This window comes from Opisthocomus hoazin, chromosome 3 (assembly GCF_030867145.1).
Source record: "Opisthocomus hoazin isolate bOpiHoa1 chromosome 3, bOpiHoa1.hap1, whole genome shotgun sequence".
NCBI classification, from domain to species: domain Eukaryota; kingdom Metazoa; phylum Chordata; class Aves; order Opisthocomiformes; family Opisthocomidae; genus Opisthocomus; species Opisthocomus hoazin.
In genome coordinates, this window is record NC_134416.1 from 84,285,089 (window position 1) to 84,305,737 (window position 20,649).

Consider the following 20,649-nt stretch of genomic DNA (forward strand, 5'->3'; position numbering starts at 1 on the left):
TTTGGGTATGCAGTCAAGCTTGCACCTGCTTAATAGTCATCTGTGCTAGTAGGAAGCTTTCAGGACCACAATCCTACAAAGTTTTCATATTACAGTTATTCACTGAAAAGCCTTAAGTGGTTCTCTGGTGATTTTTCTGGCTATTTTAAAATTATGGGCAGTGTTTCTAAACCATTATCACTTTAGCTTAAATTTCCTCTGGCTAAGTACAATAATCTGATACAAGCTTATGAATTGCTTTGTAAACCTTTGTGGCTAAAGACACTGACTTATGGTATTGTCCAAATAACAGCAAAGTTAGTACCTGGAGCTCAGAGAAGGCTGTAGAGCAGCACTTCCTCAGAACTGTTTAGCTGTAGGAATATACTAAAATGAAATCTTAAATCAATGTCAAATGTAATGAAAAGCTAGGTTTAGCCGCTAGGTAAATTAAAAAACAAACCAAAACAACACACAAACAAGAAAACAGGAGCATCCTGTGGATACTTTCCAGTTTTATTCTGCTGCCATAACATAGTCACATAGAAGAGCTGAAGTGTAACAGATCATGCTCTGCATTCAAATATTTTTGACAAAACAAAACTACTCAAAGAATTAACACTCCCCAATTCTTTCTTTTCAGGGAATAAATTAAACACAAAAGAAAAGACACATACGTGCTTGAAATAAATTTAAACATAGGTATTAAAAAAATTTTTGGGGAACATTAATTAAAGAATGAAGTCTCAGAACCAGCCTGATGTTCTTACACATTTCAAATGAACGTAAATTAAAATGGAACTTACTTATTTTTAGTCCTCAAACTTTTAGTGCAGTGCAACACAGTTTAAGTGCCTTGGCACAAAAATAATATACAAATAATTAATAGATTAGGCCATTGGTAAATTTATCATTTGTTATCCTTTTTTTAATGCTATACAAAGTGTGCAGCAGCTAAAGCCAAATGTGACAGTATTTGTTTGTGTCCACCTCTATTCTCTAGAATACAGCATTTATCTACCTGAAAAGTTGTAGACAGATTTAAAACCCCAAGTACAAATTAACAGAATAGAAGCATATGCCTAAAATCAAGCATGTTAACACAAACTCTTGACTGCAGAAATAGATGCTGAGCTCAAGTTTCCAGACAGTTCCTACCATAAGGGTTATGTGCTTGTATGTTGTTATTAAGCTGACTGAAGTTTTCATCAAGGTCAGCTGAAGCAACCATTGAATATAATGTTTAGGACGTGTAGTAGTAAGCTTTTTTTTTTTTACACCTTCAGAAGCTCCTCTCCTAATAATTTTGTCATATATGATAAACTGGGAAAGAAACTTGGAACTCAAACACATGCGTGTCTCAATCTCCTATTTATAAGTTGGCCTGTAATACATGAAATGAACAAAGTGCAAGTGATTACCAAAAGCAAAATCTGATTGCTTCTTACAGCCTTTAAATTACAATTCAATACTTCGAAATACTTTAAAACTGTACATACTAACATTTATGTAGAGGAAAATTATGAACAATTACACTTTTCCTATTAATCCATATAATTCAGCTTTAAGAAGCAGAACAGAATATATATCTGAAACATTTAGTTATATAAACATCTTCACGTTGTAAATTAGAGATTAAATAAAGGTATTTAACAATATCATAGCTACTCTAAAAACAAAGTATTAGGTATTTAAAAAGAATTGCGTTTATTCAGTAGGATTTTTCTTAAGGTTCCTTGTTTTTTTTTTTTTCCCCAGGGATACAGCTTTATGGAAATAAGCACTGTAACTCAAAAGAAGTTTGCTATGTCATTCTTAAATGGAGAGATTAGAAAAAAAGCCTATGCATGACAATGAGGGGGAGAAAAGACTAAGTGCTTACTTCCAGAAATCAGGAGGTCTATGCAGTAAAGTTATAGGGAAGGTGTAGGGGAAGAGATCTAAAAGTTGGTTTTAATTTTTTTTTTTCCACTTAACACCATTTTAGTGGAACAGATACTCTGTTTGTGTCTGTCTTCTACTGAAAAATACTATATTTTCTTCCCTGTCCTATGGAAAAGCTATTAGATAGATGCTTAGCCCTTGCTGAATTACTCCCTCAAGTTGTTTTTAATAATACTTTAATAATAAAAGAAAAAAAAACCTTCAAGTCAAAGTGCAAGCCACCTTGCTTCAGCCCTTCATAAGAGTGTTAACATTTTTCCTCATTCATCTTCACTTGTTTTTTAAATATAAAAGCTGAATAAGCCATTAGGAACATGCAGTCCTTCAGCCCCCACTGGATACTCATTTAAGTAGACAGTTCCTCTACTCAGCCCAAATGAATTTGCAAGTTTGTTTTCAAAATAATCATAGAAATATAGTATTTTTAAAGTGTCCTGTTTCCACATGATCAGAAGCACTAAGTAAATCTAAACTAGCCTATTGTTGTAACAAGAATTTATCTGAATAAGTAGCAGAGAATATTTCAAAGTTTTTTTTAAAGTAATATAAAAGTTATTTTTTTCAAGTTTTCATTAGCTCCAATAACCTTTCTATGATTGCACTGTAAACTGTTCCAGCCATCTGATTTAAAGGAACAAACTTGATATTCCAGAGCCCACTTAGTGAAGGCTAAGAATATGAAAAAATTATAGAAAAGGTTATTGATTGCTAGTGGAAAGAATGATAGTTGAGTTCCTTCCTACAATAATTCTAGAATTTGCCTAGGCTATTCAGGCTTTTGGGACCAAATCTGAACTATTAGCGTAATCAACCTGAGAAGCACAGTTAGTGGAAAATTCCCATCATCGTTACCAACTGCCAGCATTTTTAATGCTGTGTGTTAACTTGGTCTTGTTTTAAGCTGACCTTCTGAAATGAAGGTTTACAATAGCACAACTTGAGCCATACAGAAGAGGACTCTCAACAAAAGTTCTGTTAGTTAATCTGTGGCCAGGGACTCCAATGTCACTCTTGCTAGTCATACCTCAGCTGGAAACCCCTCCCCCCCAACAATATGTATCAGGGCTTAAAAGAGGGGTGGGGGAGGAAAAGGAAGATGAAGATTGTATCTTCAGGTACCATACACTATTGAAGTACCACTTAGGAAAAAAGCAGCAAATAGGAAACTTGAAGATAGTTTTACCCACAGAAAACAATTAGAAATATATCTATGAACACAAAATTTCAATACTTAAAATGCTGCTATTTTGCTTGCTTCTCGAACTCCACTCAAGTAAGCTCCTGTAACGGTCTGAGGAAAGTGCCTATTTGTGGCCTGTATTTAAAAAAAAAAAAAAAAAAGAATTGTTTCTAAAACTGTTAGAGGAGGTAGAATTTCAGTTTATAACATCAGCTTTGTTTTCCTTAAGAATATACCAACATTTTTAAAAACCACAGAAAACTTCCTGGAACAGAGGAGGACTTAAGATTTTTAGCAACTTCAAAATTTGCAAGCAGGTCAGCTAGCAAAATCAGTAGTCTGTTTTGCTATCCGCAGTTTAGTGGGGGGCAGGTAAGTTCTGTTCCAGTAAAGAATGCACCGATACCATCAGCAACGTTCATTCATTATGTTACCCACAAATGGAGTAACAGAAAGACAATCTGACTAAGAATACAAGTGGATTGTATAGTGTTGTCATGTTCTGCACTTATGGTTATGCAGTTCACTTGTGATCTGAAATATCTGGCAGACTTTCCATGTCCAATAATAACATGAATAAAGAGGGTCCTGTGTCAAAATCAAGAAATATTAGCATATTTGTTTAACAGTATTTATATGCTACTTCTAGATTAATGGTGTTGGTTAGCAAAAGACAATCTTTCATAAGAAATAGCTCCCCAAGAACTTTAATCAAGAGTAACAAAGATACTTACCTCACCAGCAAAAAAAATTTTTCCTTGTATGTCTTCAGCTATAATGTCATAAGCTTCACCACTGCCACCTGTTTTTACAAAACTATATGCCATCTGGAGCCAAGGGTCTTTGCTCCATCGAGTAACAAAAAACTTCACTGGGTCAGGAACCTCCTGCATAATTAAATTCAAAGTTACATACTGCAAAGAAAAGCTCATAATTGTATAGCTTTCTCTTATAAAATTTCTTGTAATCTTCAGAGTATGTAGTAGTATTATGGTGCAGATTACATCACATTCCAGAATTAAAGTCCAGTTTTCTTTATTGTACTACTAACCACAAGGATAGTTTTGTTTGCGAGACTTGCCTGGTGTCTGAAACGTTACAGTTGCACTGCTTTGAATGCAACAAATCTGGATATTGTAATATACCTGGAACTACACATGAGAAAAAAAAATTCTCAAAATACATACATCCTCTTGCAAACAGATAAAATGCCAGTATCAACATCATTCAACTTGTTTGTATGTATAATATAAGCACTTTCCATCTTAGTAAGGCATGGTGCTATGCTGCTTCTAGCTTATTACATCTCAAATTGTAACGTTCACTTTGGAGATAATTTTATTCCAATGAAGAAATAACATTACTTATCTAAGATCAGAAAAAGGCTTGAAAACTCGGTTCAGGGAGAAAACAAAACAAAAAAACACAGAACATGTCTGTAGCTAAGCCATGACAGCAATACTCTGTATTCTCTGTCACATTGCAGCATGAAAATTCCACACAATTTTGCCAAAAAGAACCTGGATAACAACTGTATGAAGGCTTAGTCAACTACAGCTGTGTCTTACGCTTGAGAGGCTTGTGACACAAGTAAACAGAAGCACCTAGTACACAACATCTGGTATCAACAAATGGACTGTTCCATTCAAGTAGCAGATGACAAACCAAAGCTCAATCAATCAAGACAGTGGATAGCCAAGTATGGCAAGTTTCATGGACATCCCAGAAGTTCCAGTACACACCTGGAAGCGATCTTGTTTTTGAAAATCCTGCTGCATTGTGGATAGATGACTGAAATTCACAACTGCTATAAACCACAGAGACAGACATGAAAATGACTCTTCTAGACTAGAGTGGCACCAAAACCAAAGACCTGTTTGCTACCTCAACGTTCTCATGAGATTAAAATGGCAGGTATGTAGACTTACATTGCACATGATTCTGGTAACTGTAAAGCCATTACTGAAAGCATGTTTTCTGGGAAAAGTTGGGCTTTCAGATTCTGATGTTTTTCTAAGATCGTTAATCCTAACATCTCAACCATCAATAAAACTTGAGAGATCACACATGAACATTAACACAAGCATTCCTTGAGATCTAACTGCTCCAAGTAATTTAACTAAGGCATTACTGTCTATAGAGTGGAATGCAAGTAACATTGCTAAGTGATAGTCTTCTGCTTGCCCCAGATTTCTCTGATTTTCTTACTGGTTTCTGCTTGCCCCAGATTTCTCTGATTTTCTTACTGGTTTTTATACAGATGATGAGCTGGGGGAAGGAAAAAAGGTAGAAATTTTTATCTAATGTCTTTTTACCATCAGGATGTAGGCCCTTGATAGATCATTTTGCCTGTACCTCCATCCCAAGACAGCTCAGGAAGGGTTGTTTCTTACTGGAAGAGTAAGGGATTTGTTTGGTTTGAGGGTGGTGGTGTGATTTCAGTTGCTTTTTGCACAGAGGGAGGGGGAATCACAATCAAATTCACCTAGCTTAAGGCTTTTATGATGTACTGAAAGCAGTGATGACCCCAAAAATAAGTTTGGAAAAAGTGACAGCTAAGTAAGAAGTGTATTTGTTACCTGCCTAAAATACAGATTTTAATTAATTTTCCTTTCTAAAAGCACTTTAAATGATGATAGTTCATATCTGGTTTTCAATTCATTACCATTTTCCTTCAGACAGATCTAAGATACTTCTACTCTCATTCTTCACACAAGAGACCAAACATTGTGTTTTTAGTGTATCTCAAAGCAAGTATATTCCCTCAAGCTGACACAAAAAGAAAAATAGTTTAAAATGTCAAAGGTTTTCCTATACATCATAAAGTACTACAATTGAAAGCTTTACCTCTGTTGGCAAGTTGATTCATCTCTCAAGAGGCTTCTTACCTGCTCCTTAAACAGCTCTCGAAGTACAGTCATACACTGTTGTAGTACTTGGTTATCATCTAAATTCTTAATGGTTGTCACAGCATCTCCAGTGACCACTGACATTAAAATGCTTTGTTTGCCCTAAAATCAAGACATTAACATATGAGATCACTTCAGAATTATTAGGTTATTAAGCATTTATTGAAGAGTCCCTTTTAATCGGTCTTGACAAAGAGATTTTCAGCTGCAAAGCAGCTTTTGTTCTAGAGGAAAGTGGGTTTGATTCCTTAGAATAAAGGGTGCATATTCTACAGTATTTATGCTCAAATTACTACCATCATCTGATGTCTTGTTCACAGATCTGTGATATGGTCAACCCCTTTTACAACTTGAAGTAACTGAGAACTTCCTACCTACCTATTTAAAGGCTACACCAAAAGATTTGACTTTTATAGTGTTGTTCTTTGTGACAGACCTCTTAAGCTCCAGTTCCATGCCAAAATTCAATTTCAAAAAGTGGTAACAAAGAGAATCTCTTTAAATGCTGGCTAGATTTGTTTTGGATTAGGCCAATACTTAGTTCTTACCAGCAGATCTTGGCCCAGGAATTGAAAGATCCATTCTACTGATGTTTCCTTCCGCTTCCAGAAATGCAGAAGTTTCAAAGATGAAGTGGTGACTATAGAATAGCACACAGGTTCTCAACTCCTTGAAAAGAACTCTCCCTCTTTTGCTTATATAAGGCAATTCTTCTGTTACTAAACTTGATAGCGAGCAGAAAGTAGCCATCAAGCAAACTAAGAATTACATCTAGTGTCTTTGGACAGCACCAGCACGCTGAACCACATGTAGAATGAGCTTAAAAGCGCTGAAGAGAAAACGTCTTTAAGGAAAGTCATATACAGGTATAGATAGTGTAGTAACGGAGCACAGTCTTCACAGGATGGTTTACTTTTGGAGTAAGCCATAAGGTTACAAAATGGCCTTTTAATTGCTACCAAGTAGTAAGCAGCAGTTGTAAAAGTGTGAAAAGGTAAGATTTATATGTGTAATGTGTCTTCCTGGAACTGGCGGGGAAGAGGAACATGATGTCAGTGTACTGGTCTGAGGTTGTTTTTAAATTTAGGAGTTTGAGACTGACTCTACATACCTCAGTTTCATACAAAACCTAGTGTTTGTCTTTTTTTCTGCCTGAATAGTTATTCAGGCTAGTGCAAGCTATTAAGTGTTAATAAGCCAGCATGATCTTTTTAACAGGATTTTTAGCTGATTCAAGTAAGGGAACAGAAGTTCTAAACTGGAAGTGACTGGTAGACTTCTTCCCATAGTAGTACATCTGTAGTCACGTATTACAGACTTGTTCTCAAGATAGTTTGAGAATAAAAGCATTAACTTGCTTGTATATTATTTTGTATCCAAATGTAGGAAAACATGCCCATTTATTACAATGTCATTTCAATCAGCTGCTTCTTGATAAATAACACTGCTTCCACTTCTTTTAACAGTTATGGGGGTGGGGGGAAGAGACTTTCATTCTTCAGTAATTATTGCACCTAGATTCCAAACTGAACTTCTCAAGGGCCAACAGAAAATACAGCTAGCATGTGATACCTCTGGATCCATGTCATAGAAAACACTAAAGAGCCCACGCTGGCTGGAATTGGGTGGAACATGACCAAAAAAATCAGCTCCTTGAATTTTGCTGTCCCAAAACCTATAAGGAAACTGCAAGGCAATCTAGAGAGAGAGAGACAGAGAGAGAGAGAGAGAGAGAGAGAGAGAGATGGAATTAAAGCATTTCGTGCCACAAAACTCGTAACTGGATATGGTATATGATGCTCTTCTAATTCTTTTTCCCTTTTGCACTCCATTAGAGTCACCCAGTTCTATGAGACGGTCTCAACCGAGAATATATGGGCCTGTTCTCCAAGGGGGACAGGGAAGGAAAAAAAATGCCAGTCTCACAAATTGCAAATGCACAGACATTATCAAATTCAAAAATGGAATTCACTATGGAAAATGCTCAAGAAATTCAGCAGAACTTTTACAAACCTAACACAGAACTTAGTAATCCCCTCCCTCGGGGGTGGGGTGGGGTGGTGTCTGAATCTTGCCTTTAAATTTCAACATTGTTATAATCCTGTTTCCGGCATTACTTCTATTACTATTTTGTTCTAAGCGCACATCTTACTAGGGATCTTTTCAGGAGAGGCTGTCTTTTTGCACTGGGAAATTGTAGGAGATTTTACACTGGTCAAAATAGTTTATGTATTTATTAGGTCGAAAGGACCTGGAATAAGCATGTTATTAGAATTTTGGAAGATTTAAGACCATCATGAAGGCTCACTCAAAACTAGGCACAAAACGTTTAAGCTGTGAAGTGATTCTGCAAACAATTTCTTTAGAGCTCCATTAAGTTTGGAAATCTAGGAAAGAGAAATACATGTGATCCCTGATTTCGCATTTAGCTCTTCTGGGCTACTGTATACAAGTAAAACCAAATGCATAATAAATCCCGAGAAATACACAGCAAAAGCAACAGGGACAAAGCAGGCAATGTTTCTATGAAAAGAAAAGGAAATTAATCTGAAATTACTTACCTTCTCAATGACTCCTGCTCCCAAACTATTAATGGCTTTAACTTTTTTTTCTGACAGCGGAGGATTAAACTGAATGGCATTTTTCTGAAGAAGGGCCAGTGGTACAGTCACTAATACCTGAAAGAATTAATTACAATCACAGCAGTAGCAAAAGCTGAATACTGCACTTGAGCCTCACAGCATCCTCTTAACTATTTTGGATTATTCCTGTAGGACATAGCATAATACTCACCAGACATCTCTAGATTAGTGGCTGGTTTTACTCCACCTTAATGGGAAACACATGCCTTACATTCAGGTGAGAACAGATCATGCAATTCACTGGTTGTAAGTTGTAGTCTGTTGAACTGCTTGCATCAGAGTGGCTAACCATGCTACTAATTTCAACACCTCCTCTAAATTGTAGTCAATGGCTCTCAGATTAACAAAACTGTCTTTTTGAAAGGAGAGATGGTCATTGTTTTGGTTTTTCTTCCTTCACAGATCCCTTCTCTTTAAAATATGCTCAATAACGCTGTTGATGTCAATCCAATCTTGATCAAGTTTATGTATCACTTTAAAAATTATTAAAAGCTAAATTATGCAGCATGAAGCAGGTACAGATAGAGGGAGCAACGGAGACTGAGAAATATGGGTTGTTAAGTCCTGCATACCAAAGGGAAAAATTTTAACAGGGCAGATTCACGTGCTAAATGGGGTAAAGCTGAGCAGGGGATGAAACCAGAAAATACGTCACTTCAAAGACCAGATAAAAATCTATTTGCTTCACATTTTCAGTACTACCTTTATAGTGCTTAGTTCTTCAAATCAGCTAGTACTCAAAACTCAAGCATGCTCAATGAAAAACAGGCTCTAGGACATCCAAATATGGATCACTAGTATATATGAGTTTTCACCTTTGAGTGAGGAGAAATTGGACTAAATAGTCTTCCGGAGAAGACAAAAAGGACGCGTAGTGTGGTCAGTATTGCCCTTGTGTTCCCTAAAGTCCTTAATATTGAAGCATATTGGGTACCTTTTGTGTTGTCCACACTGTTCCATCTGCAGTAGTGACCTGTACTTCTTCACCAGAATAGTCAATACTCTGTACCTATTGAAAGACAGATTGAAGATTATACCACAATATCTACATATGCAGTGCAAATTCAGACAAGAATAGCGAATACAGCACCAGTCTGCAAACTAGACATTGAAGAACACAAATTCCCAGAGAATTGAAATTTGAAATAAAAAAAAATAGTCTCCACTGGAAGCTGAAAAACAAAAATCTTCACAATTCTAACATATAAGCTCATCGTACCATAACATTTAAGTACTGATAGTCCACAAAGAGGATTTTCAGAAGTGCTGAAATTGTCCTCTCTTTTCTTAAAGACAAGTTAAAATAATTATCGGCACAGATTTGCCTGGTCCAAAAGAATACAAAGATATGACTGGGTGCTTCAAAGCAATCCAAGATAGGCATTGTATCAACATTCTCCAGACTCACTGGGAAATTCAGCCGGATGTCCAGCCCTTCTGCCAATCTGTCAATCACAGTAGAATATCCCACAGTTAGTAGAGTGTGATCTCCAGCAAACTGGGCAAAAAATTCATTGTGGTCCCATGAGCGTGCAGATACCTGTAGACAGAACATAACTAGCTGTCTCTGCTGGTGAGGAGTCATGGGTACTAGCAAAAGTCCCACAGTTTAAAAGAAACCACCCTAGTTCCCTTCACAACTGAAAAAAAGAAGCATACCACCAGAATGTATGGCAACGCTGACAAAAGCAAACAGCTTATTTACCTAAGGCCACTACACAACATATGAATTGCTGGATTAAGAAATGTCATAATATGGGTTGGTCACTAACAGGTAATTTATAGTTCTGCTTGGTACAGAAACCAAGGAAAGCAGCTCAAAAACTCAGGTGGATTGCAGTGTATTTATTTCAGTTTTCTCTCTCTAGCAAAGAAATCAGATTTTACAGCCTAAAGACTTAAATAATAAAGGAAATATTTTATTTCCCAACATGAAGGGGAAAATAAGATACAAAAAAATCTCAATGGCATTTTTCTGTCACTTTGGAGGTTCTTTCATGATATCTTTCTTCGACCTTCTCCCCCCACCCCTGCAAACTCATAGTTAATACAATAGTGATATTTGCACTAAGCTATCGCCACTTAGCAGTCTGAAAATTCTTCAGATTTTTCACTGCTATTCAAATGCCAATTCCTGTCACTGTAGCTGCATTTACTTTGTATTTTAAAATTGAAGGTAAGATAGATTTCAGCATCTTTCTTATTTCCCCATGGTGCTCGTGAAGTGTGAAAGCTTAACATATCAAAATATTTTCCACTGACTGCATTGGTATAGCATTTTCTTGCACATTTTTGGTATGTCCTTTTGTGCTTCTCAGTTCAGATCAGCTTTGTGCACCTGTACATATCAATCAGCTGTCCCACTACCGTAGTAGAGTTTGCCCTAAACATTTTTAACCCAAGGAACGGGACTGAATAACTAACGTACTGCAAACAACATCATACTGTGGTATGCCCTGAACCTGCTTGGTTAAAACTGAAGTCGCGAGGAAAGCCAAGTATCACATAGTCAACAGAATACCTAGGAGTGGTGAACTGGGGCCCACCGTCAGGGTGTTGGAACACTTCAGAAGTTAAATGCTTTTATTCTCAAGATACCTAGCAAGGTAGAGAAATACCTCAGTTTTCAAACACAGAACTGAGAAGGAGAAGTCACACACAACATCTGAGGAAGATTAACTCTCCTGTGAATCCTACCACCCAGCATCTCACCGAAATGCCCTACTCCACTGCACCATGTACTCTCAACTTCTGTGTCAAGGAGGATGTCACAGGAAGCATGTCATGAACTCCCATCAGATTACCTAAGGCAGTGCTGGAGTCTGTGTCTCAGTGCTTTTAAAGAACAGGTTAGGGATGTAGGAACAGTTTAGGGCTAGCTGATTCTTCCTTTGGGGTCATGGGATGGATCAGATGACTTCTCAAGGTCACTTCCAACCCTGTCTTCTATGAAGCTCTTCAGAACACAGCTGTCAAAACTCACCTGAGAGAGATTGCTGCCACAGGCATACTCCAAATTACTGAGATGGAACTGTAGTACTTTTTCTTCCAGCTCACTGAACTGGATACCAGACTCCTGAATAAAGGCTTTATAGATTTCTTGTATTTTTTCTGTGAAAGAACATGTTTAAAATAAGAATATATCATGATTCATCAGAAGTCCTATGGCATTTCAATATGCTAGTCTCTGGATCACAAGATTTTCTAGCTTATTGCTGACTTGCAGCAAGATGTTTTTCTTCTCATAGAAAAAAAAAAAAGCAAGATCTTTATGGTGCTAAAGTTTACTTTGTTTAATCATAGGTTTCCCTAGTAAAATCTTCTTCTTCAAAAAGGAAACATATAAAGCTTCAGGAAAAAAAGAAGTTAAAATAATTTAAAAGAAAAAAGGAAAAAGAAAGCCCACAATGTGCAACAGCACAGCTGGGCTAGCCAGTTGAGATGAGAGAAATTAATTGTTTATCATCAATATGCAGTTGAAGATATTTCAAGGAAAATACAATTCAAAATCATGGAGAATCCTTGCAAATAAATCCTGCTTAATTTCTACAAAACCAAAAGAGCTGAGAAGTTTGATCCAGAGTTCACTGAAGAACATAGGTGTTACTAATTCTGTCTTACAGAATCCACACTGAAAAGATTTGGGAGGCAGACATTTCTGCGCAAGTTTATTTTTTTGTTGTTGAATGTGCTTGCATGCTTTAAGTGTCGTGGGAGGCGTTACCAATGGAGATGGGACTATTCTTGCCAGCAGAAGGCTTTGATCTGGCTCTTTCTTAGATTAATCAAAAAGTAAGAGTTATGGCTAGCTATGGCCTGCTTCAGCAAGAAGCAAGACTTTTGAACTGCTAGTGGCATTCGTTACACTGAAAAAGCTACCTCATGAAAACAAGATACTACATCAGAAGTCATATAGTATTATAAAAGCCTTCAAATTAGGCTTCCTTAGAAGTTATGAGTGATATTTTGGTCTGTGTGTATACGACAGTCAGTCTCCCTTTGTCCTCCACAGAGCCAGGTTATCACTGCTGGATTTAAGGTCAGATGTGCAGCTATACACTTCTAAAAATGTCCAATGTAAAAGTCAATTTAGTATAAAACTCTGTGAACACAGCCAATATCTTCATTTCGCAATATATCTCCCACTTACCACCAAGAGGAACATCTTGATGTTGTGTTTTATCTTTTCTCCACTCGGAGACGACATCTAGGATGGCATTGAAATGAAAGTCCATACGTTTATCAATAGTGGGATCTGTTATCCTTCCACCTTCCTGGATCAAGTCACATTTCTCCCCTAGTTTGTGCATTTTAATGCCAAGCTTAAGAAAAAGACATTTTATTGCTTTTTGAGTATAGAAAAACTACAATGCCTAGCCTGCTCCAAGTTATTTAAAGTAAAGTGAATCCCTCAGATTTAAGTGATGCCACTTAAAAAACATCCAGGACTTGAAATAATTAGTCAGATTTCCTCGAACTCTTGTCCTTCTAAGACTGGAATATCAACAACCCTTTTATATGGTAATTGTCCACAAGCTGTTGTTCCCCACTCTTCCATCTTTTTCTTTATTGGGGATTCCCAGAAACCTTATCTCCAACTTTCCTATCAGGCTAGAGACTAGTGCAGAGATGTCGAGTCTGGTAATCAAACACGATAAACCAGTCTCCTTCATTTTTACCTCACCTTATTCTCTAAATTGCCATTAAAATCAATTCTTTTCTACAACTTTCTGGTGCCTGATGCCCAAACAGTTCCCTGCATTCAGGCATTGACAGGATGTTGCTTTCCAGTCACCGCTAATTCTATTAACTAACAAGCAAAGAAATTATTTGGATTTAAGCCCAGTATCTTGCTCTGTTTGTCCAACTTGTATCGAACACACAACAGAGCTAAGTCAGAATAAAGATGTTTTTACGTTCTGCAGAGACAGTCTAGAGAAAATAGCACAAATATAGTGCTAACTTCTTCCTAGGACCTGGTTACTTAGGGTGCAGTCCAGGGTTTTTCACCTATCATCACATCTCTCTAGGTTGTTGGTCACCACTGCAGATCTCTCCTCAAGATACAGTTGTACTTTGAATGAAAGTTGATATTGAATGACCACAAGGGGATGGGTACCCACTGTGTATTCAGAAATCATTGGTCTTCACCTCGTAACTAAAACATGATTTAAAAAAAAAAAATTTCTTCATGACACTATAGAGCACTAAATGATTAAGCCAGCATGGGCTGGATTTGCATGCCTCTGAACAAAATCCGTACTCAGGTTTCACTTGGAGAAATTCAGCTTCCTGCCTCTCCCCCAAAAAACCCACCACCACCACCACCACCCCCCCCAAAAAAAATGCAGCACAGTGTGTTTGCATCATATTTGTTATACATATTCATCTTAACTTGTGTGGAATTGAAGTAGAAATATAGAGGCCTAGCAAAGGCAAGTCTGTCATAGAACTATGTCTTACAGCAACATAGCAATAGCCTCCCACACTGAAGCTGTTCTCAGCCCTAAGGAAGTCTGCCGGGAACCTTTTACATTACTATCTCCAGAGGAGGGGAAAAAAGTGGTTTCTTCTGGTTCTAAAGCTGGAGCTGCCTTGTTTTTCTTTACATAATGTGCCCAAAATCATTCTACAGCCCTTCTCTGTCCCCAGCTGTTATCAAAGATACAACAGCAACACAGAGTTTACTTACAATGCAGAACAGTGTTTTCATCATGTCATGAAAAAGGACTGCCACCCTTACCCAGCCACCCAAACTCGGCTTAAGCAACAGTTTTTCACTAGTGATAATGTATGACCGCTGCAGGGAACCCACTTGCTCACACATTAGTGCCATTGGGTTGTTGACACATCCATTGACGATTTGTGCACCTCTTCCAACAGTGACTCCTTTGAATGTCTTATCATCCCACACTCGGCCACCAATTCTGTCTTTAGCTTCTAAGACAATGACCTATAACACAATACAGTTTAGTAAATTGTATGATTTGATTACATTAAACTCCAGAGCAAAGGGGAAAACAAAACAAAAAAAGCCCCAAACAATCCAGCAATGCTAATGATCTTAACACTTTACTTTCATTTGTGGATATAGTTAATTTATGCCTTTAAATATTCTTTTAAAATGTTACCCTTTAGGATATACACATACAACATGACTGGTACTTTAAACAACTCTAATAAAAATAAGCAAATGCTAAAGACCTATTCAGGGAATCTCAAAACTGGAGTTTAAGGCATGCTACAGGCTACTAAACACAATGATCTGAGTGTAATGTCCATCTGAAGAAGTCCATAAACCTCTTGGAGAAATTTACTCCTGGGGAATTCCAAGAAAACCCCATTCTGATGCATTTCCACCATTAATACATACCTCCTTCAGCATCCACTACTTGTCACAGACAGACACAGGGTACTGGACTAGATGGATGTCTGACTGAATGTGTTTCCCCTTACTTGCATATATTATCTTTTTATTTTTAGAGGAAATCTTTTTGGAGAAACATCTCTCCAGAACAGTAAAAAGCAAAGTATGTACATATATAAAATATATATAATATATTCCATATATTAAAAAAAGGTCCTACCAGTTGGTATTTATGTATTTTACTACAAGACAGCTTTCCACGGGACTTGATGTACAAAAAGGCTGCACTGCAATTTGCTATTTAGCAACCAAATAATGAGATAATGAGGCTATAGGATTCAGATTTTCATACAAATATATACATATATGGACATACAAACATATAAATCTGGAAACTCAGATGCTCTTTTATTTCCTTGAACATCAGCCCTGCAAACTCTTCGTGTGCAAAGAGTCCCATAGATTTTCGTAAGAATATTCTGATGTGTAAAATTATGCCAACATGTAAATATTGTGAGATCACACTGTTAATGAATGATAAATATGAGGGAAAATGGAAATACATGTGGTTTGCTCGTTTTTAATAAGCAACAAGTTAAATACAGTGAAGTGCACAAAGGAAAGAAAATTTCACCCCATTTAAACAGCCATCATCATCTACAGTCCCATTATTTGGATGTGAATCACAGAATGGTTTGGGTTGGAAGGGACCTTAAAGATCATCTGGTTCCAACCCCCCTGCCATGAGCAGGGACACCTTCCACTAGACCAGGTTGCTCAGAGCTCCATCCAGCCTGGCCTTGAACACTTCCAGGGAGGGGGCAGCCACAGCTTCTCTGGGCAGCCTGTCCCAGTGCCTCACCACCCTCATGGTGAAGAATTTCTTCCTAATCTAATCTAAATCTGCCCTCTTTTAGTTTAGAGCCATTCCCCCTTTTCCTATCACTACACACCCTTGTGAAAAGTCCCTCTCCATCCTTCCTGTAGGCCCCTTCAGGTACTGGAAGGCTGCTATAAGGTCTCCCTTATCCTGCCAGTCCAAGTCTATGTAAAATATTCATTGCATGCTTTGTTGAATTTTAGATACAAATAAATGCTGGTTTTAAAAAGCAGATGTACTCAATAAAACCCCATATTTTACAAATTAATTAGGATGCCCTACACAGAAATGTTTGTAACAAGAATGTAATTTTTTTTAGTTTGATGAATAACACTGTCATGTCTGCCAAAGCAGAGGAAGTCTGATTTTTTAAGTAATGTAGTCTAGAGTTTCTCACCTTAATTCCAAAGTTGTGCAGTTGTCGGGCTGCTCCTAATCCTGCTGCACCAGCCCCAACAATAATGACAGATTTCTAAAAAATAATACAAGATTTAAATAAAAGCTAGAACTGAAATAGAAATTATCATTGCAAACTTATTTTTCTTCTTGCTAAAGTTAAAAATACCTGTAGGTTTTGGAAGTCTAGGCTCTCTTGTCCTCTAAAGTAATCAGTGGTAACTTTTAAAGACGACAGAGAAAAGATCAATTGTAGGTTTGAAAATAGTTACAATTTTTAAGCGCTTTAAAAGCAGATATCTCGATTTCTTTTAATGAAAACAGCTAAGTTATCAGTTGAGTAACATAATCTAACTGAAATTGTCAGACAAGAAACACACCTTGTATTGATTTCAATCACAAATTGGGTTGACCAGTAAAAACTATTTTATAAATTAAGAACATACACAAACACACTTTGCAAACATAAATCAACTTAAAATTTCTAGGGGATTTTCCATTACAGAATACATTAATTTGGTAAGTTTCTGTGTGCTGTCAAGCAAATTGCTAGTCGTAAATATGTACCCTTTAATCATGGTTCTTGCAAACCAGTATGGAATAGGAGTTTCCTCATCTATGAAAGCAGAGGTGTATTACAAGGTTAAGCCATGAGAAGAACCTAAGTGTATTGTGTATTTTTCACACAGTTCCCATCTGTCTGTAAAGCTCATAGGAAGCACTAATCCATAGGACTGAATTCCACAGATTTTAGTGGGAATAAAACATTGCTGGGAAGAGTCCCACACTTGTAGTTCAGATAACCATTGAAGGCAAATGAGAACCGTGAAAAGCAGGCAATGTGTTTGCTTTTAGATGTAATTTTTACATAAATGGTGGGAATCACGGTAATGAGCAAAAAATCCAGAACAAAAAAATATGACATGCCATGTAGTTTTATAGCACTAATAACGTAGGGATTATTACAGCAACTTACACTGTGGTATTCTTTAGGAAGAAGATACTGGTCAGGACTGACTGATAAAATCCCTGTATTAATTAGCCCTTTCCTTGTCATAAAGTGAAGTATCCTCTCCATTTCCTGTACACAACGAATACGCACAAGCCCCCGAACAATTATATGATGGATACATTTTTGAGGGGTAAGAGCCTCCTGCAAAGAAGAAACAAAGAACAGAAAGTGTTGATTATCTAATATTCAATTTTTTCATACACTTACATTATATTCAAAGTGTAAACCAGATGGTAAAAATTAATCATGAATCAGGTTTCTGAGAGCATTTTAAAAGCAAGTTTTATGGAAGTTTCTTGCTAGCCAGTGTTGCACAGTAAGGTAACAATTTATTACGCTAGATTAACATGGAATTAAAGCAAATGAGTGTATAAGATACTCTTGCAAACTCTGTGGCGTGCTCCATTAGTACAAAACACATCCCTGATTGCAAAATGAATCTACCTGGTGGCCATGCTTGCAGTGACATTCCAGTAAAATCTATTCCAAAATGGCATTCCAAATAAAAAATAATTAATATCCAAAATGTTCACATAAATATAGACACCAGTGTCTGAAAGCTTCAGTGTCTGAAATTCCTGCAATTCCATTAGAGGCAGTGTCATAGTTAGCATAAGTAAAAAGACAATCACTTCCCTGTCCAACAGGCATATGAAAAAAGAAAAAAATCATAAAGCACCCGCAAACACTGTTTAGAAATGTTCAAGCGTCCCCTTAACGGTTAATAGCTGGACAGGCTCAGTGGAATTGTAATCGTTTGGAACTTTTGTATTTTACTGCAAAAGAAGCTCCTAGGCATCTAGACATTGAAACTTGGGGGGGGACACACACCAAACACAAAAAATAAAAAAAAAAAACACCACCAAAAACCACACAAAACACCAGCCAATCTTCAAATGTATTTTCAAAAGCATGGAAGCAATTTTTCTGATGCATAAGGATACATCTAAGAAGAGAGTCCAATCCCTAAGAAGCGAGTCCACATCCCAAAAAAGTAGCTATTACTTGTAAACAAACAAATTAACTATTAGCATCTCTTACCTTGCAGTTTGTATACCACAGAGCCAAAATCAGGTTTCTCAAAGCCAAGTACATGGTAGGGTCTCGTGAATATTCTGGGAACTCATAGAGCTCATCCAGTTCCATGACATCTGGCCTCACACAAAGTGCTTTCCCACATTCATTGGGCTGGTAAAAAGGCTGGAAATACTTGTTCATGCCTGCAACTAAATAAAGACATACCAAGAACTAGTCATACTTCATTGCATCTTCATCACATCCTTTTCCCTCTAAGACGATCCATTGACCTCACACAGATAACCAGGTAACGAAGCTTTCCAGCCTCCAGCCACCTTCAGCTTGATTTCATTTATATTGCTCTCCCCTCCTCTCTAGGCTGTGCAGTGTTAATTATTGTCCTGCTGCCTGATGGGCACATCTTGGACTTATCAGAGCTTAAGTTTTGTCAGAGAAACAGTATGTGCCCTTGGATGCCGTGATGAGTCCAACAAGGAACAGGATCTAAACTCAAGTCTAAGGTCTAGCATCCCTGTACAGGCTCATGCAGTCCTCTGAATCCGCTTCATCTTCAACTCCCAATACTGCCCAGAGTGGACAGAAGCTGATTACTTTTAGTTCCTATGTGCAGTATTGGTAGCTCTGTGTAATGAAGTTTTCTGTTAAGCAGATAAGTATCTGTTGAATAGATGAACAGATTTATTTTCAGCACCTAAGGAGAGCAAAGCCTGCTAAGACAACACAGAAGCTGAACTTTCCTCAGAGCTCTCTCTCCGAGATGACTATGGGAATCCTGAATTCCCTTTCTCCATACCTGACCTATTCTGCAGATCCGCACTCCCAGGCTGCCAGTCTCAGAGCTGTCATTAGCAAAAAAATTAACCTGAACAGAATCTGAGTGCCTTAAGAAATCAAATCATTTTCTCCAAAGCCCCAAAGATCCACACTAGCAGAATCATGTTTTGTTTTGATATATCTTCATTTCTTTAAGAGTGCAAACAGTCTTTAAGTACTCGCATGTTAATTTCGCATTTCAATAAACAAATGACAGGTGGTAAACAAAAAGCCTATGCAGTCTATGCTTAGTCTCTAATAATAAGCCTATGCTTAGTCTCTAAAGAAATGCCGTACAAAATGTATTACCTTTATCTTACAAATGGGTAAATTGCATCAAAGAAGTACAGAGGCAGTCACACAGAGAGTGTGTATTAGCACTGAGAACAGAACTGGTATTTCTGAATCAGGAGCATTATGTGCCTTATAAACTCAGTTGTAAGACAAAATTTATCACACCTATTTAAGCAACAGAGCCCTGCAGATGGCCCTTACCAGTCAAATTAGGCACGCTCTTTAAGTGCTCTAACTTCACAAGGTTGGATTCACCAGGTAACCGATTAGTGCTGGTACAGGATGGACTCATGCCCACGCAGTCTGGATAATATGCAGCTAGAAAGGGAGCTGCCACACTGTCTTTCAGCAAAGGAGGGAGTATGAGCATGGAGTACCACCAATGGTCTGAAACTTCAGCCACTCTCTGGCCAAGCGGAGAAGTGAAGGAAAGAGGGGAGAAGAGAACACGTCAGTACTTTGAAAACGTTGGAAAATGAACCAGTTCCCCACCCTCCCTCCAAAACTGAGATAAAAAGCACTAGCAGTCCCAATCTCAGAACTGCAAGTCATAAAGACATTTTCTCTCCCTCTTTCCCCTTCCTCAGCCTGACACAGAAAACCTGTAGCATTAAGCTCTTCCTCAGAAATGGAGCTGAAAATTCACAAATTCCACACCCACGTGGAAAGCAAACAGATGAGACATGCCATGACAACACATCGATGCCTTACCAGGCCCTTTATAAAACATTTACAGTTGTTCATGCATCCAGAAATCTGAACTTAGAGCAGTCTAGTCTAACATCTATTTAATTTAGATTCTGCTGTGCCTATCAAAGACCTTCTAAAACCCTAACAAACACTAATGATTCAGCCTTAATTTACAAATCAAACGTTCATTAAGGAAACAAAAACACAAAGCTTCTACACGAGTCAACAATAAGCTTGAACATGTTTCCTGGGACAGAGGTACCTGACACTCTGGGTTATTGAACATCAGATCATACTAAATTGAAATGCAGGGTTACATGATCATAAGCCCATTGAAACACCAACCTACATCAAGTCTAGTTTTGCGTATGAGACACAGGATAGAGAAAACATGCTTTGATGTTCTCTCGCAGTCTTCAAAAAGAGGAGACTAGCTTGACTAAAGACAGAAACCACCTGAAAGACAGGGAAATTTTAGGACGGGGAATTTTAGTTGAAAGCTGGC

The 20,649-nt window shown here is 37.5% G+C and overlaps 1 protein-coding gene across 1 annotated transcript in view; it reads right to left on the reverse strand.

Annotated features, from left to right (window-relative positions):
- Positions 1–474: 474 nt before the first annotated feature.
- The window catches only part of KDM1B (lysine demethylase 1B), a 29,001-nt gene continuing 8,826 nt past the window's right edge, over positions 475–20,649 (reverse strand). The window contains exons 9-22 of the mRNA XM_075416820.1: positions 19,656–19,860; positions 18,351–18,535; positions 17,274–17,450; positions 16,299–16,373; positions 14,470–14,607; positions 12,805–12,976; positions 11,638–11,765; positions 10,063–10,194; positions 9,589–9,663; positions 8,574–8,690; positions 7,585–7,710; positions 5,992–6,114; positions 3,838–3,990; positions 475–3,238 (exon numbers count right to left, since the gene is read on the reverse strand). Coding sequence (XP_075272935.1) covers positions 3,155–3,238; positions 3,838–3,990; positions 5,992–6,114; positions 7,585–7,710; positions 8,574–8,690; positions 9,589–9,663; positions 10,063–10,194; positions 11,638–11,765; positions 12,805–12,976; positions 14,470–14,607; positions 16,299–16,373; positions 17,274–17,450; positions 18,351–18,535; positions 19,656–19,860 — 1,890 coding nt within the window. The 3' untranslated portion in view covers positions 475–3,154. The remainder of the gene's footprint in view (positions 3,239–3,837; positions 3,991–5,991; positions 6,115–7,584; positions 7,711–8,573; positions 8,691–9,588; positions 9,664–10,062; positions 10,195–11,637; positions 11,766–12,804; positions 12,977–14,469; positions 14,608–16,298; positions 16,374–17,273; positions 17,451–18,350; positions 18,536–19,655; positions 19,861–20,649) is intronic.